The 18,325-nt window shown below is 42.4% G+C and overlaps 1 protein-coding gene across 1 annotated transcript in view; it reads left to right on the top strand.

The window, feature by feature from the left end:
- The first annotated feature begins 17,352 nt into the window (after window positions 1-17,352).
- Window positions 17,353-18,325, top strand: part of MYO1H (myosin IH) — a 28,369-nt gene continuing 27,396 nt past the window's right edge. The window contains exon 1 of the mRNA XM_010582072.1: window positions 17,353-17,376. Within this exon, the coding sequence (XP_010580374.1) occupies window positions 17,353-17,376 (24 nt within the window). The remainder of the gene's footprint in view (window positions 17,377-18,325) is intronic.

Raw genomic sequence — 18,325 nt, 5'->3', positions numbered from 1 at the left:
AACGCGTGAAAATTTTCCCAAAACTCGTCAGTGGAAGTTTTACTGAGAATTTAAAAATGAAGATACCTCTGTATACCTCAACAAGAGCATTTTTACTGCTTTGTAACAGAGCATTTGGCCTTTTTCTGTCATGAAGTGAACATTTTTGTCACTATCAGGTGGTGCTTTTCTGTAAAGACGCCCCTGAATGAAGAAGGAATTGAACCATGCTGTTACACAGGTGCATGTTGCTTTAAATATTATGAATGATTATGTACTGAATTTTCATTGGGAAGGAACATACCAAGCCATGCTGATGGAGGAGCGAGTCTCACCATCCTTACTCTAGTAGTCTTCAGTCATACAAGAGTTTGTAAAATCATTCTCTGTGCTCTTTCTTTGCGGCATGTAGTGAGTCAACAGTGGGCTGTAAGACAAAGTCAATTCTTATTGAATCTTCAGCTTTGCCAGAGTTATTGAAGCAGGCAATCCATCAACAATACTCCTCTTTGGATTAAAGATCGTGGAACCAAGTTTCCTAATTACAGACTGCTTTGATTAAATATTAGATTTTTCAGATGCAAGATTCCCTTTACACAGGTAAGGTTAACAGATAGTTCTTTCAAAGGACATTTCCTTTAATATATTTGCATTTGCTGTGGCTCCCTCTTCAGCTTTGCTTGAAGGTCAAATAAATAAACTACACCACTTCTCTAATAAGATGTGACACACATAATCAAACTGGACATTTTTTCACAAAATGTGTGTTTAGCAATCCAAGACAAGTATCATTCTGTTTGGAACGGCAGGAACTCTAGCCTTCTTAAGAGCTCAAACAGCTTGTATTTAGTAACTATACATTGTGTGTTTAATTAACAGATGCTTAATCATGGAAATTGTATGTCATCGAGCCTATAGGCTAGGATTGTCCTGGAGAAAAAGAACAAGGACTACCCAATGTTTATGTAGTCACCATACCTTTCTAACTGCTTTCCTTGGCCTGTGTGTAGGCATCCATTCCAGACCAAAAGTCAGTTATGCCTTACTTCTCCTAGCTGCCTCGAAAGTTTCTTCTGAACGATGTTACACCTGCAGCATAGAGTAACATCTGGATGAATACTTTGTTGTCTCTTATACTGGACAGAATCTCTAGCCTTTTTTCCCTGCACTGATTTTTTTTGAGCAACAGTGCCATCACAGATGAAAGGTCTGTTCTACCTTCGTTCTTCCTATGGGGCGTATCACTTGCAGCTGGTAGACACCATTTGACTCCCCACCCCAATTTATTAGTTTGCAAGGATGCTCTTTATATTCTAGAGCAACAGTAGGGAATATTGTCCATGATGAAAGACTAATAGGAATCTCAGGTACTATTGGTGTGACACACTTCTCCTATCTGCAGCTCTCCAGGGAATCCTCCTCCACTCCAGTGCCACACACTGCGTTCCCAAACCCCAGTGTGCGCTGCATTCTAATGTCCATCACCCTTGTACACATTTCCAGCATGTTCAGTTCCTCCTCTCCCAGGACAGGGCAGGGCTTCTCTAACTCACTGCATGGGTAAACCACGCTGTCTTCTTCCCCGCGCAATTCAGTGAGGTCAGTGATGGGAAGGTGGAGGAGGAGTAGCTCAGGCGGGTGGGAAACTGTGCTATGGGTGAGAGGGATGGATGTTAGCAAGGAGAGAAAACAGTGCTAGAAAGAGGAAGGGAAGAGTCAGACCAGAAGCTTGCAGGACACAAGTCAGTGACAGTGTTCAGGCTGTAGGACAGGATTTCCTTTCCCCTGTTGTAGAGAGAAAATGAGGATGGGGGGGGATGATATAATTTCTCCCCCAAATATTTTTAATTGAAGTAAAAATAATTACCAAAAATAATATTTTTTTTTTACTCCAACTTGAAGGTATGTCTGATAGCATCTCTGGAATTAACTTTTCATGCCTGCATTCAGTATGCACATGCTACTTTAGACATAGCTAAATGCATGAGCTTCTCGGCTCTTCTACTCATTAGGTATTTTTGTTAGCTTTAGCTTGGCCAGCAGAAAAACCCTCTTTTCCTAGCACTGCAGGAGGTCCCTGCTGTGACAGGCTAAAATACCAAAAGATACAAGGGGTCTGTCATATGCTGTTGTCCTTTTGATTGAACTTGGAGAGAAAAGGCTTTTGTATAGCTTGTGGCCAGTTAGCCAGCACACTCCTAATATTATAGGCACAGATTTAGTGACCTGCATGAGAAGTGAGATTGAAATAGATTTACTACAGCTTTACAAGCCTCTAGAAAAACCTTGTATCTGTGTTTGGGATTTTTAATGGCTTCCTTGTACATTAGCATTTGGGCACTGCACAACAATTTATGTCTGAATATTCACAGCAACCGTGCAAGGCAGAGGAAGTATTGTTAGTCATATTTTACAGATGGGGAAGTGAAGCTTTGAGGGTGTATTTATGTGATGATAGAGTACACTGCTATGGAAAGATTGAGATAAGGTGGACCTAAGTGGTTTGGATCCTGGAAAGCAGGCTAGTTTCTAGGTTTTTTATACGCATGCTTGATTTGTACAGCATTATCATGTGTGCAGTAAGCATTTTCCGGGTAAATTCACACTAGAGGCTTGCAGCCAAGCAGAGCTGCATCCAGGTGTCACAAATCCTGACCCTCCCTATCAGTCCTCTTTCTGAGCAGACATAAGCTCCCTAGATCATTTATTAAATCATTATAAATGTATTTATCATTCCCAGTTATTATCGGAACATATTTGAAAATCAAAACTTGCCAGTCTGTTTAAGCCACCTGGTTTTGTTTCTGTCATCACGAAACTATGTCTTGCATGTTGAGCCCTTCTGCAGATGCCAGGCGGGAGAGCTTGTGCACAGCAGTTCACACCAGAGCCACTGGCTCCCGAGCTGACATGCGTAGAGCCAGCAGAGATCTTCCAAGGATGAAAGACACCTTCTCCGGGAGCATAATGACCCCTTTCAGCTACAGAGCTAAAATGCTTCAAGTGTTGCCCTCTCCGTTGTTAGCAGAAAAACAAAGTTAACAAAAATATTACTTCCATATTTGTTGTACTAATTAACTTCTGTGTGTTCCGGTATTCCCGTCAGGTCACAACATTGCTTGCTCAGTAAATTTCTGTCTAAATGTTTTCCAGTTTAGGGTGAAACTTGAAATCCTTATTCTAAGAAATTCCTCCCTATTTCAAGAGCAAGCAGAAGGATATGCTCATTTTAAAAGAAGTAAGTGAAAAGAACAAAGGTTTATTGGATTGCATGGCCCAATGAAAAAAGTGTAGACAACATTTTGTCAGACATTATTTTTTCTGTTTTTTTTTTGTTCCAGAATGCCAAATCCACAAGAAGACCATGAGACCCAGGCCATGGGAAGGTGGATTTTCCTCTTCCAAATACCATTCTGAGTGATGCCAGTAAAAATTCAAATGTAAAACAAGTCCCATTTTACAGGTAGGAAAACCAAGGCATTCAGTGAATGTTCAGTAGTATGTATCACATTTGCATGATTTCTCATTTGCCTTGTGAAGATGAACTTCTTAATGGGATACGTTCATGATTCCGTGGCTTGCGCAACACCACCTTGTTACTACGTAAGGTTCATGGATTGTCATGGCCATGCTGGATCGATATTAAAGAACTGTAAGAAAAAAAGGCTTCTGTTTGTAACAGTCTCTTTCCAGCAGGGTTTTAAAGCTTAAGGCGTGCTGACTATCAGAGGGACTGCCCTGGCTCTGTCAAGTAGTCATGTATACAGATGGCACATCTCCTGCTCAGCAGTGCCAAAATTGTTGTCTGGGCCTTAGATGCAACACAAAAATAATGTATTCTGATCTTAAAGTCACAGAAGAAGAGTCTTTGCATCTGGAAATGTTTGGTCTTGTGTAACTGTACTATTACTGAAGTGCAGTGTGGTTTGGAGAGCCTCACAGAGAGCAGGTTGCGGTTTTGCTGTATTTTACCAGGATCAAATTATCTCCTTTTCCCTCTGGTTTTTTTTTGTCTGCTTTGTTTGTTTCCTCTCAACTGGCTTGAGAAAGAATGTGGGTTATAAACAAAAGATGTCGAGGATTTAATTTAGCTCGTCAAAAAATATTCTTTTCAAATGGTAAAACTGAGGCTGAAAGAGAGGTCTGAGCTGCTGGTTTGAAAGGAGAGGACTTTTCCTCAGTGCTGTTTAGCCGTCACCGGCCCCAGCAGTGACGAGAGAGACTCAGGTCTAAGCTGATGACTCTGTCCCATGCTACCTGCTGACACAGCACCGGTATTGTACCTTGTCTGCTAGCCTGCTTTCTTCTTTAAATAATATATACAGGAAAGGCTCATATAATTCACTGGTTAGCTTGCAGTTACATGGAGAACAGATTAAAAAGGAAAATGAAAGTATTCTGGAATTTTTAACAGAGCAGTAGAGCAGTCCTATTTTTTACTTGGGATGTTTGGAATTAATGAGTTCAGGGATGAATAATTGATAAGCATTTTAACACAAGCAAGAATTCAATTAAATATGAACAAGAGGAGGCTGGGCACGCGGTAAAGAATTTCTCTTTCCCTTTTGACTGCAAACAATCCTTTCGGATCTGGTCACTGAAGACCACTGGCAATGAAATGGGTGTGTGAAAGAGGAGGAAACCAGATATTATGTTACTTAAAAGTCATTCATCATGTCACAGGAAGGCAGGAATCTGAACTCCTGAAATAAACAACCACTAAAGGTGATCTCTCTACACAAAGGTACTGCGGCATGAAGCCACTTCCAACCACTAAAATATTCCTTCTGTAATTAGGCCAGGTACCCAAGTGCTGTGCTTGCAGTGTGTCCGGGGAAGAACAGGACACATTAAAATGATTTCCTGGGTGAGACATCTCTGTGAACTATCTGTAGAAATCAACTTACTGCTCTGTTGTGCAGATGGGAATGCAATGCAGTAGTTTCATCTCTATTTTTACCAACGTGGGTGCTGGAATAAAGCAGGATTCTGGGTTAAATTCTCACACCTGAGTTGCAAAGAGTGTTTGAAGAGCCTCGTTCATATCTGCCCATCATAGCACTTTGACTCCAAATACAATTGTCATTTTGCATTTGTCAGCAAAGAATATTATTTCCTTCTATCTTTTAATTCCATGCTTCTTTTTTTCCTACTCTGTGTGAAACAATTCCTCAGCATTCCCTGCTGAGAATGGATGGCATGAAAAGATCTGCTTGGTATTTTATCTGGTGGCAACTTGAAAGTTGTAACTGCCTGAAAGAGTAGCAGTGCTTTTGTTGGTGGGCAAGGTAACAGCACCATAATGCATCAAACAGTCCAGGCCAGTTTACTGAAAATATACTGCCTTGTCTGTGTAAAAAGACAGTGACTTTGGGATGAGGATGGGCACAAAAGCTTCTGTCAGCAAAATAAGTGATTGCGAGGGATCAATATAGCGCTCACTTCTGAGAATTTGACAGGGCATGAGCATGCTTTGGTTTTCCATCTCTTATAACATTCGGTGATACACTCAACTCCACTCTGATGGCTAGCCCTACATAAACTACTGAATCTTCCTCAGTGTGTCTGCCCTGAGGTCAATAATACACGTTCATATGGTTCTCATCTATGTATTATACTGTCATATTATATTATTTTTTTCATTTTCCTCTCCCTTTCCTAGAAGGTGCCTAAGATCTAAACTGAGTGGCTTTGCAGTGTTTATCAGCATTTCCTATGACGCAAGTGTACACAGAAGCTACACAAGTTAGTCTATGGGACTGTTAGCCTGAACCTTTGCTGCTGCTCAGTTTTCTGATGAAAGTTCGTTCTGCATGCCTATGCACTCTGCTGCTTTGTTGTGGTTCACAGACACCTACATAAATATGCACATGCACTTTAGATGCACCACACGATATGTAATGGGGAATGACTTGCTAGATAAATCTTGAAAGAATTTAATAAATGTTTTCTCGGTCTTTCTCTTTATTTAAGCAGCTGTAGAAATCGCTTGAAGCTCGAGGTCTAATTTTTCATCAGCTAATGTGCATGGGACTGAGTGTGAGGACGGTGCAGCTAGGATGCCAGCAGAGGTAGGACTGCCTCTCCTCAGATCTGGTTACAACACGTCAGGACCCTGTAGAAGAAAAAGGGAGAACACAATATGTGAGTGTGAGAGTTGAGTACTCATTCATTATAACACTGTTTGGATTTTGTTTTCTTTAGGGTAAGTCTGCACCCACACCTGTGCCCTATCACAGTGCACAGTCAGGTGGAGAGATCGCGGAGGTTGCGGCAATGCAGGAAAGCTGGTAAAATTTAGTATGTGAGTTGGAATCACGTTAAAGATTAATGTGTAGTCTTAGCATCCGTTCCTCCTTTGTAGGATATCTGCACTTTTAATTTTTAAGCATGTCTTAGCCTCAGCTTGGGAAGAGAGATACTATAACCAAGAGAATATACATTATTAACTTCAAAGCCTCCAGCTCGAATCAGCTCGTACAGCCTCTAACATTCCAGTTTCTGAACAAGCAGATGAGCACCCACCATCCAGTCTGCAGCACTGGCATGGTCCTGGATTGGGCTGACTCCAGGGGCAGTTTTAAAACAGCAGATGGATGCACTCACTTATTTTGGTAGTTTGTAATTAACATACAATGCTTATACTGACTCATCAAAGATCACTGGTGCCTGCAATGTAATCTCAAGGAAGATACAGTTTCTAGTTCTTATCTTGGAAAAGCAGCCACTAAGTGTATGCAAGCACCATAGGACAAAGTCCCTGACTCACACAGTAAATTATTAATGGTACTGTATTCGGGCGAGAACGCAGTCTCCTAGCTAGGTGCACAGTGTTACGAAGAACCTTAAACAAGTTCAAAGCACCTTTTGAATGGTTTAGCTGGAATAATTGTTAACAGCTGACTTTAACAGCATTCAAGATGGATACCCAGGTAACTTTAATTCTTAGTGTCTATAGTGATAGATGTATTAGCAACTAGCTAGAGATGTAGTTCCGTATGACATTTCTATTAACCGCATTAGTAAATATTGAGTAGTGCATTTCCATAGGCTAGATGATGGTATAATGATTTTGAAATAATATTTTTATAAAGCACACAACTGATATAATTCAGTCACAAATATCTAGACCCATTTCAAAAACTTCATGGTGCAAAAGTGTGTGTTGCGTTTAGCCTGGACAATACGCCTTCAGCAGTAAGAACGACTTTTATCCTCGATACCTGTGTATTTGTAAATGTTCACTTTCCATCTCTGCTGGCTAATTTAATTTAGTGGACTTTGACAAAGAAACTTCTTGGAAGCTGTGACTGGGGTGACATCTCACTTGCATGATAATGAAGTCTTGACAGAGAAGATGACAGATGGAACTCCAGGATCAAACCAGCTACTTTTTTCCAAGATATTAAAATTCAATTGTTTAGAACACCTCTTGCAATTAAGGTGCAGGTTTCTCCATGTCTGCTGATGACTTTCTCTTGCCATAGACTGTAGCAAAACTTCCAGGGGAAATTCTGTAAGACCTTCGTAGCAGTACTGCGTGACTAACACAGACTGTTTTCTTATATAGTCCAGTTTAGTCTTTCTAAATGCTTAGGAAGTTCTGAAGCTGGCCTGTTTGGACAGTGGTCACAGTCTTGGTGTGGCAGTCTGCCTCTGGCAATCTCCATCAAGTCTCATCACAAAACCTGGTGGCTGTTTTTGTGGGACAGACATCCAGGTAACCTTGACATTCTTGGTCCAGAGCTGACTTGTAGGCGAATGAATGACATGGTGAAATTCTGTGATCTACTTGGCAAACATTCCACATGCTGCAAAGTAACTTGGTTAATCCTCCATTTATTTATTGAGCATCAGTGTGCTGAGACCTGCTCAAAGGAAAAGTGGTTCCTTTGCACCTCCTTTTCTCCTCTTCCCCACAGAAAATTCTTGTCTGTGTTTGGGGGGGACAACAGAGTTCACTCTCATGATGCCTTTCACGAAGGTCAGTTGTGCAGCAGAGCTGGTGTCCTCAGAGGAACCGCAGTTGAAAAGCTTTGCAGAGAGCTGCTCCATCAAGTGATTGAGCTGGAGAGAGCCAGCTCGGCACATAAGGAGAGGGAGGCCCTTGCAGAATGGGTGGGGGTTGAAGTAAGGAGTGACACTGAGTCACTGGGGAGAGGTGCTGAAGCAAAGGTGGTCAGCTGTGAGCAGCGGTGGTGGCACAGAGCAGAGGGAGCAGAGGTGGGAGCCAGACTGGAGCTCTGCAGCTGGCACCGTGACGACCAAATGACAGAGCTTGATGCCGAAGCCAAAAAGAAGTAAGCAAATTATTCCAAAATAGAAGGTGACAGAGGCAGAATGTAGTAGAGCATGAGCTGCATATACTGAGTCAGAGAGAGAAATACAGTGACCAAAGGCAAAAGAGGATTTAATTTTTAATTAGCCATAATTAATTCCTTCCACATCTTACGTCTGGTGATAACACAGAGTGAAAGGAAGTAATAGTGGTTTTGCTTTGATGTGTCATAGTACCAGAGAGGCAGATAAAGGGATCTATTTCAGCAAGTTGAAGTACTGACTGCTGAACTCGGAGGTGATGTGGGTGTCTGGCTGCTCAATGATCCTATTAAATCTATTGGAGTTTTGCTTATTGCAACACCAAAGGGTTTTCTACTTTGCATGCGATTTTCAGTGTTGCTACTCGATAGTGCATGGTCTAGCTGAATGAGAGACAGCAGACAACCTCATTCAGTGATCCAAACTCAAGCATAAAGATAACGATAGTCCATGGGATGTGATAGGTACCTTGCCGTTGAGGCTTTAAACTGATATAGGAATGAGAGAATTTCTTTTTAATAACAGTTGTAGAAGGCTTAAAAATAATTCCTCCTGAGGAAAAAAAGTATTTTATTTTATCCAGTTTAAAAAAAAAAATCATTCTTGTCTTTCCCTTTTAATGTATATTTGTTTGACAGATCCAGACTTATTGACAGTTTTTAGTAGCTGGGGGCTTTTGCAACTTTGCTGTGAAAGTTTTCCTTCCCACTGTTATAGTACGTGACAGATGTTTGACATAAATGACAGTTATCAGACAAAAAAACCCCAAATGCGCAAAGGAAAACTCATTTACCCTTGTCAGATAACCCCGTGCAGCTTCTTTGGGCCTACTGATGTTAAACCTGCTCCTTCTTCGTTCATCCACCCAGGAAAAATGAGCCAGGACCTGCGTTTCTCATTTCAAAAAACCCAAAGCAGCATTACCCTGCTACTTCTCCGTTTGTCCTTTTGAAGGTCAGCTTTAAAGACCATAAAATCAGCACAGTAATCCTAATAGGATCCATGAGTAATTCCTCAGGCAATAGCCTTTGTGTATCCTCACCCCATGTTTCACCAACTCTCGTGTTGTGACAGTGCTCGGGTGTCCCCAGGACCTCTTGGCAAGCCACCGGCTCCTTGTTCCCAGAACAGTTTATTAACTGGCCGTAATCCACCGGGCACAGGAGCAACGTCCTCCTGCTTGCTAAGCATTGAACACTGGATTTGCAAAAATGCTGCAAAGCATAGAGGAATTTCTCCTAGTTAAAATCAAGCTTGCTTTCCTCTCTGGTAGCAATGGGCACTGGGCTCGCTGCTCCGGCTGGGCTCGGGCAATGCAGGGCTCTTGGGGAGCAGGGGGGAACATGGCCACCTGCCATGGAAATGGAGATTTTACAAATATAATGAAAGGTAAAACAAAGAAAACATTACCTGCAACGTGAGCTGCTGAGAAGCAAACAGCAACTCACATATGGTTCGAGTTTGGCACGGCCTTTATTTTTACCCTTAGACAGGACTCCTTATCTAGTTATTTAGTGTATTAATGACATGAGACAGAATTACAGCAAATGGGCCCAGCACATTCATTACTGCGATAATTGTTGTTGTCTCCTCCGAGGCTGGAGAGCCAAGCACTGCACAGAGCCCTGAACGTGAGCAGACCAATGGCTGCAGGTGGAATGCAAGAGCAGTTCCTGGCTTTCCCTTTCTCCCCACTTATGCTGCTTTTCTTCCATGTCCTCTCTTTGCTCACCACCTAGCAGAAAGGAGATACTGAGTTTGATTGCTGGGATAATTTTCATTCACTGTAAATAGTCCTCTGTGAGAAGAGGAATTCTTACAGGAAAGACTTATGGGTTCATAAAGGCGACACATTCTTTTCCTCCAACCCCCCCTCTGTTTTATTTTATATGTAAAACATTTACTTCTAAATCACTGTAGTTATTTCTACTTCCTCAAATAACATTCAGCTTGAAGTATAAAAAACAACATAAATAATGTATAAAGCTACTTATGTCCTTGTATGAAACTCTTTAAAAGAAAGTTGTTCATTTTAGATAGATTTAATTTTCCAGGTGAGGAATATATACTTTAATAGTTACACTTCCGGATTCAGATGTGCACCTAAATCCAAGAATTTCATATCATCTCCTGATATGCACTATAGTAAAATATAAAAGTATCTGCTGATATATTGGTCTTACATTTGTTAGCCTGCAATTATGTTACCATCTAATTTCTGACAGCAATTACCTATACTATTTGGTGAGGGTTTATTTTTAAATAATTAGAGCATTATCTACAAAAATTTGCTTGTAGCAGAATATACATTTCTATGTATTCTTTCTTCTTTTATCCTTGTTAAGCACAAATAAAATAATTTCATATAGAAAACATCATGTTTTATTCGTCAATACTGCTAGTATATTAAACCAAAACTTCCTTTCTTCTTTCCTGTGAGAGGAAAAATAAAGAGGTTTTACAGCAATTGCACCACAGTGGTTATTTTGTTAGGGATTAAGTCTAAGAAGTGATTAACATTTTACTGCTCCTTCAAAACATGTCTCTTCACTTACCTGTTTTACCTATTTTAACAGATTTTCCCTATTTCAGATGATTAATTTTCCCTGTGTCAGCCATTCAGTAGCCTTTTAACCATAAGAGCAAACAGCTGAGTCACCCCTGCCTCTAGACCACTCTGCTGTGGCAATATCATATAGAGAATGGGTAGTTTTGTGTTTCAGAAGGTGGGGGGAATTTATTTTTTCTCTTTCCTGCTTGACTTGCTGTAGGCTACCTTTTTGTAGCAATATGGAAGAAGCGGGGGTAAGTTCAGAGCTCTTTGTAAGGTTTTGTGCTAATGTGTGCTTTAAAATGAGAATTTCTGGTTTAATGAGGAGGGATAACTGTCTTGGTAAACTGGTACCTGACTTGCACAGTGTGGGTGGCACTGATTTTCTTTCTCCTTGAAGGAAGAGAGGTAGAACTGTTTCTGGGGTGGTTTGGAGAGAATGGTGTGACCAAAGAAGGAGGGAAGGAGCTGACTTTCAGCTGCTTGGAGAAGAGACCATCACATTTTGTACTTGCTGTGGAGTAAAAATAACTTGGATGCCCTAAGAAGGATCACTGTGCTTCTTCCTTTTCCTTCTTCTCTGTTACTCTAACAAGTCAACAACAGAGTAGCTTGCCTTTTCTCTCACTTGGTTTTAGAGCTGCAGGTAGTGATAGAAGTTCCTCACAGGTACCGTGACCAGACCCTTCCTACCCTCAAAAATAGCTTTTGTGTGCTGTAAAGTATTGTGAGGAGTAGTAAAGGGATGTCTTCTGAAGTTAAGACCCGATCTTTCCTTTATGTATACTTCCTCTGTATTAAGTCTCACCAGACTGTTTGCTGCTTAATGCTGCAGGTGGCTGCAAAGCAAATCCGGTCTGTTAACCCCTCTGTCAGACTGGTTGGCTGGCGGGGTGCAGGAGGCTCTCTTGGGACTTCAGGTGGTACTTTCCGGAATGAAGCAATTATGTGGCCTATTGATAATGTCTTTGTGCTTGACTTCTGAATGTTGATGCTTGTTAGTGAAGTGCTTTGTGTGCAAGGGAGTCCAGGAAAACTAAAACAACAAGGAAGGTCTGATGAAGATGTTTTCTAGATCAATTTAAAGGAGGTTTGCTATTTACTCCCAAGAATGTTCCCCACTCCATTGTGGCTGCATCTCCAGGCTCTGTTGAAGTATTACGCTTCCCAGTAAATTTGCAACCAGGTAATGAGTCTGTGCTTGCAGCCTCTTCGGATGCACCCTCTGAGTTCCTCCTACGTGCGTGCAAAACTGCAGTCTTGGCATCTGATGCTATTTCAAGCCTGACAAACCAGGCACAGAGCAAGTGCATGTTCTAAATTAATGTGAACGTTTGGGTGACCTTTGCTATAATTCGTGTGAATTAGACCTTGTGTTGCAGCCTCTGCAAGTTACTGTTTTGTAGTTGTTATCAAAGCAGCCTGTGATTTTTTGGAGGGGGCGCTTGTGCAGAGGTAAAGACTGGCTTTTGCTATGGTAACTTGAGTTGCAATCTTGTTTTGGACAGCAATTTGTTGTCCCAGATGTCATTCATCTTGTCTGCTTTCAATTTTGACACTGACTTGTCACCTCCCTCGAGATGAGTGATTTCACAGGCCAGCTTCTCTTTACTTTCAGATGTCCAAAGGATTTTATCATCTGGGTTTGTGTTGGAACATTTCTATGGGAAATGTGATACCAATACTTACTTTATCTGTGGCCTTCTTGCTGTGTCCAGAACTGTGCATTCTCTCTTCAGACTGTCCTGAAGACTTGTAAATACCATGATGGTGTGTTCACTCGTGTTTCAGTAAAACTTAGCACTGCACTGAGGGGTCATGAGTTTTTGCCCTTTTTTTTTTTTTTTTTCCTATCTGGAATTCTAGCGTAAGATTGAAGATTTGTGCTTGTGAAAACCAGAGTGTTAAAACTGTGAAAAGTTGGTTTTCTAGATTTCTGTGCAGCTGGTGCAGATCTGCAATCTGCCTGGAGGGCTGGACCTCCTGCCTGCAATGCCCCATGGCTAGGAGAGGTTTCTCTATCTCCCTTTCTTCTGCCAAGCAAAAGTAATGGTGTGCTTGCTCTGAGCAGCCCAAGTCCTGGTTGAGACCAAGCAAGCAATAATTGTAAATACAGAGGGACTGCAACCTAATCCAGGCAGAGGAATACCTGTTGCATCTTCCCTGTAGCTTGGTTGGGTTTTTGTTGTTGGGTTGTTTTTTTTTTAATTTTCCAGAGGTGGCCCTGTCCTGCTGTGTGTTCTCTGCAGTTACCAGAGCAAAATCAAGGTCTGAGCGGTGCTCTGGTCAGCACAGAAGGCACCTTAGCAAGGTGTCTCTTGCTGTTCATCTGCAAGCCTTTTGATTACATGAACTTATTGCTGTTTAACGCTACTCTCCCGGTAACATGTGGACCATCAGATGCTCAAGGACTGTCCTTCTCTTTCCTAGAAGTTGAATAAATCTGCTTTCCCTTATTTCCAGAAGCTTTAACTCTGAATGTTGGCTTTCCAGCTAGAAATCCTGAGCTCTGTTAGCTAGGGAATACGTTTTATGGAGCTTATCAGCAATTTGTGCTTTCTAATAAGATGTCCTGTTCTGCAATTAATAAAGATTCAGGATTCATTAAGGAGCTGTCTCTGGTCCAGCAGCAGCAGTAAATCTAAGCATGTCAGTGCTGAAGAAAACTCTGGCATTTGTATCTAAAAAGCAATGACTGAGAGAGTATTTAAATATCTGTGTTCTGGCCTGAGAGGATTTGTAGCTGGATTTTATATGGTCTTAAATTTCCCAAGTGAGGTGTGATTGCTGTTGCTTTCCTCACTCATAAAGCTAGCGTGTCTGGGGTGCAGGGGCAAAAGCAGAGTTTCAGGCAGCATCTCTGCTGCATGCAAAACAAGCTGATAAAGCAAAAGGATCTTTCCTAGCAGTTGTTATGGCTTTGTCAATTAAAAGGTTATAAAGAAATGTTTTACGCTTTAGGTGAGGTGCCTGAATGCATTGGTGCCTGCTGACAGCGCTGTAACCTGGGAGCAGTGGTGCCAACTGGAATCCTGGAGGTGAACGGGGAATTTTGGGGCGAGGAGGGCTTTTGTTACTAACCTGGTCCAGAAAAGCAGGCTCAGTGGCACCAACCCAAAATCTGAGCTGCTCATATTAACCTGACAGGCAATTGTTTTATTAAAGCTGACGTGCTGAATGGGACTCTTTTTAATTATATTCTTTACCTGTCTCATTGTGTTAAAGTGGGGAAAGGGGAAGGGGGTGGGGGGGGAGAGGAGTGAGCAGGGTGAGCGATGGCAGGTGGAGCCGAACATCAGCACCGGTTTCATGCCTTGAACTGCCCGGCACAGCCGATGTAGACCCCGTGTAACAAGAAAGAGTTGCTAAGAACAAATCTCTATTGTTCCCCATCATCTTTAAATGAGTGTCAAAGTAGGCAGGGGGGCTTTGACCGTTAACCGCACAATTTAGCCTGCCCGTTGTGTCCGGCAGCCCCCACCGCCTTGGAGTTTCTCGGATGAGAAAAGGCGGCCTCAACCCCTTATAAATGGGCCAACTCTTCTCCTTTGTGTGCAGACTGCCCAGTGTGAAATCTGCAGTGACGTTAAATGTTTTCTAATGAATAATTACTGAAAGGAAATGTAGGAATATATGTGTAATGGATTGTAGCGCATTAAAATGTTTTATTTTGGGCACAAAAATGTTGTCCTTCACCAGCGCTGCGATTGTTTCAGGAAGCCTTTTGTGGGGGTTTGATTCTCAATGGATTATCTGTGAGCGCTTGCATTTCAAATAGAAATCAAAAGGGTCCTTTGGCAAACTAATGTTTTTCAAAATGGCAGCCATGAAGCCCATTTAGTATTTAAAGTTTGGGTTTTAAAGAAATGTTTGAACTCTGGAGATTTTCTCACTTTTTTTCTTTCTTTTGATTTATGAAAGTGAAGTGGTTCACCTCGACCTCTCCTCTATTGAGAAAGACAGACAGTCACCCTTTAACAAGTCTATAGCAGACTATGCCCTGGAGACAGACAAGAGGCCTTAAGAACTGTTGGCATTTCCCTAGGCTGTTGATTAACCTTAAACCCCTCTTACTCTGTATTCTTTTGAAAAGAAATTAGGTTACAATGTGTAAATTTTTCCGCAGTATAATTGTATTTATGAATTCTCTTGCCTTGAAAAATGTGTACGGTAGTGCAAGATGGCCCAGGTTTCTTGTTACAGACCCAAGATGTCCCTTTTCCATGGTGCTGCTGCTGCATTTCCAAGCACGGTCAATATATAGCATTTCGGTTTCATTATAAACATGGAAGAGATTTCCAGAGATATAGGGGCCCGTCTCATGGAAATGTCTAAAAATCATCTCATCTTTTTGTTGGCTTTGCTACAATTGGACAACCGTAACTTGGTCACTTGATGGAGATCTGGTCTGCTTTAATCTGTTTTGTGTGTGGCTCTGGTTTATCTGCAAATTACTCTGAATAGATTAATTCTTACAAGCCACACCAAAGTTTCCACAGTAGGAGGAAAGTGTTTCCCCATCACCCTGGGCTCACTGTTATTCTTGGGCGGTGACGTATTGCTCCAAGTCCTATTGCCAAGCATATAGCTCTTTGATGGTCTGAATTCTCTTTGGGGATGAAGGGTCGGGGTCCTGGCTCCTCCTGGAGCAGACACTGTGCAGGCAGCTGCCTGTAGCCCTGTTCCAGCAGCCCTACAGCATGCTGTAATCTTGACCTTGAGGTCACTGCCAGAGTTGAAGGAAGAGACGTGATTGCTGGGACCTGTCCATGCTGTCCCGCTGACCTTGCCAAGCAGGCTCTTGCAGAACATCTTTCTTTACCACTTTTTACGGTCAAGCACTGTCACTGCCCTTTTGACCAACTTCTCTTGAGAGCCTTAGGTGGAGGAAGGTGGAGCCAGAGCCTAAGGGGTTTCCTTGTTGTAATCCTTGCAGTGCCACCATCCAGTTTTCAGGACTCTTAATGAGCAAATTCCTGTTGCACACAAGGGGTGCGGGGACTGGGTCAAGGAGCGCTGCCTCTTGCAGTAAATGAGTATTTCCAAAACAGAGCTCTGATGGTTCTAAAGGAATCTGTATTAGCAGTGTTGCTCCAAGCTCATCTGTCCTGAGCAAGTCTGAGGCTCTCATGTCTATTTTAAATCCCGTGCCTACTTTAAATCAGATGGCTCCAGAGATGTCTGCTTAGTGCACTACGTTTCTGTGGCACAAGTTTTATTTGCTTATATGTCAGGGGTGTAACAATAGAAAAACAGGCAAAAAGGTCATAAATGTTTGGTATCATAGCAGATTTCCTAGGATGCCAGCTGGAAACAGAGCTGAACAAATAGACTGAACTGTGCTTTAAGATCACTATGTCCAGTGTTAGATAAAGCTCTAGGTTTTGGAGGGGGTGGGAATGGGAAGCTTTTTTGCAGAGATCGTAACACAAGTATGCTCTTGTTGGTAAGAATTATCTTTCCATTACCAAAAACTGCTTCCATTGGGAAATGGATGGTTCTGTTAAACAGGTGTTTCCTTCCAGTTCTCTATGGAAATATAAATTGAGGGGGCTTGATTTTTGAATATTCTTGTTCATAATCAGTATTTATTAGCTGCGGATAAGTCAGAAATGCCTTTGCCCGGATCAGCTTCCCGGATCCTACTGTTTGCCTGTTTTCCTCAATGACTCTGAGCCACGAGGTAAGCTACCTTAACTTCTTCGTGTTGTTGTAAGACCAGGTAAAGGTATTTTGTGGTGCAGGAAGGGTTCTTCCTCTTCTGTAGACCATGACCTTGCTATGAGTCTCTTTAGGAGGACACCTTTGTTAGTCAGTGAGGTTGGACTTGAGTGTGAAGCTTCTTAAATACGGAGCTTTTTACAGGATTGAAAGCATCATCTGGAGGGTGGTTGAACAGAACTGAGAGGTCACTTGCTGCTGCTCCTAGATCACTGGCTACCCAAATGGAGGGGGTTTATTCTGTTGACAGTTGTTTACGCAGAGAAGCAATCACGGGAAAATATTTGTTGTTGTTGTCTTTGACAGCTGGGCAGAGGGGGAGAAAGAGCTGGCACCGTGTGGGAGTCAGTGGCAATTGGAGTCCAACCCAAGAAAGTCACTTTTGGAGGGGAGAAACTGTCTGTTGGATAATCCGTGGAAATTTCAAACTGGAAATTAAAATGGGTTTTGCAGTGACCTCTAGTGGGAAGCCAGGCTGGGAGCTGCAGGAAGGGGCTGAGGAGCCTGATCAGGGGTGATGTATTTTGTGCCTGGATTTGCTCAAATTACCCATCAGAAAGGTTGGAGTCCATTGCTTCATCTTCAGACTCGGACTTCAGTCTTTCAGCGCGATCTTAAAAATCTCATCAAGTGGTGCTGTCGGCATAAAACTCATCACAGCTTGAGTGCTGACAGCTTGTTAGATAATTCATTAAACGAGGAGGATGTTAGCATCCCTACCCAAGGAGGGATACATGATACTTGGTGTCAGTGGGCCCTCACTTCAGCCCTGTTAACTCTTTATGGAAGAAGCGTGGGTTGGAGAAGTTGACAGGAGATGCTGCGGCCAGGGGGGTGCAGGTAAAGCAGGAGGCATGTGTGACATAAACCCACTTCTGAATGGGTAGGGTGGTGGTAAGGAAATCCAGCATCTCTGGTGGGTTGGGATGGTTGGGGGGGGTGTGGAGGATCCCTGAGAAGACTTTTCTGCTGTTCTCATGGGAATTGGTGGCCTTATGGGTGGCCCGGGTACATCTGGAGTCTGGTGGCTTGCGTGGCATTTTGCTATAGATAAGGGTGCTTGCCTGACCAGATGGGTAAGAGGCTACTTGAAAGACAGGCTGGGTGAGATGGTGCTCGCCTGAGGCTCTCGCCTCATATTTGTATTTGTATGGGTAGCATGTAGCATGGTTTGTTTGGGTTTTTCTAGTGCTTCCAAAATAGCAGTGGCATCATAACCGATCCTTCTCTTCCCCTATACATTAATCTCTTCTATGGCATTAAACCAAAGAAACAGCAACAATTAACTTCGGAGCCTGTTGAAAACCAGAGTTCTGAGCCTCTGGCAAAGTTAGGTAATTTTGCAAAGTTGCTTTCTTTAAAAAAAAAAAAAGGTTGTTTTTCTAACTGTTCCTTGGCAAGTCTTATTTGTTTGTTACAAACTGGTACAAACTTTGTCAAAGAAACTAGTCTGTTGCTTCTGACCTTAATTTAGGCCTTTTTCAAGAGCTGCACATCTCATGAATGTGTGTTGTGATCCATTGCAGCTCCTTGTAGTTTCAGTGTTGATAGTCAAATCCCTGCGGGAAAAGAAAAAGCCCTCATTGTAGCGAGGAAGAGATTTTCTGATAGGAGCTTGTGTCTCAGTAGGCAAGAAGGAAAACTCCTGACTCTTAAGTGATGAGGAAAGGAAAATAATCCTTTAAAAAGAGCACTCTCTTGCTGGGGTAATGCGCACTGATGAGTCGGGGGGGGGGGGGGGGGGGGCTCTTTTTT

Source organism: Haliaeetus leucocephalus, unplaced genomic scaffold (assembly GCF_000737465.1).
Source record: "Haliaeetus leucocephalus isolate CR32 unplaced genomic scaffold, Haliaeetus_leucocephalus-4.0 Scaffold840, whole genome shotgun sequence".
NCBI lineage: Eukaryota > Metazoa > Chordata > Aves > Accipitriformes > Accipitridae > Haliaeetus > Haliaeetus leucocephalus.
This window is presented reverse-complemented; position numbering and strand designations above follow the sequence as displayed.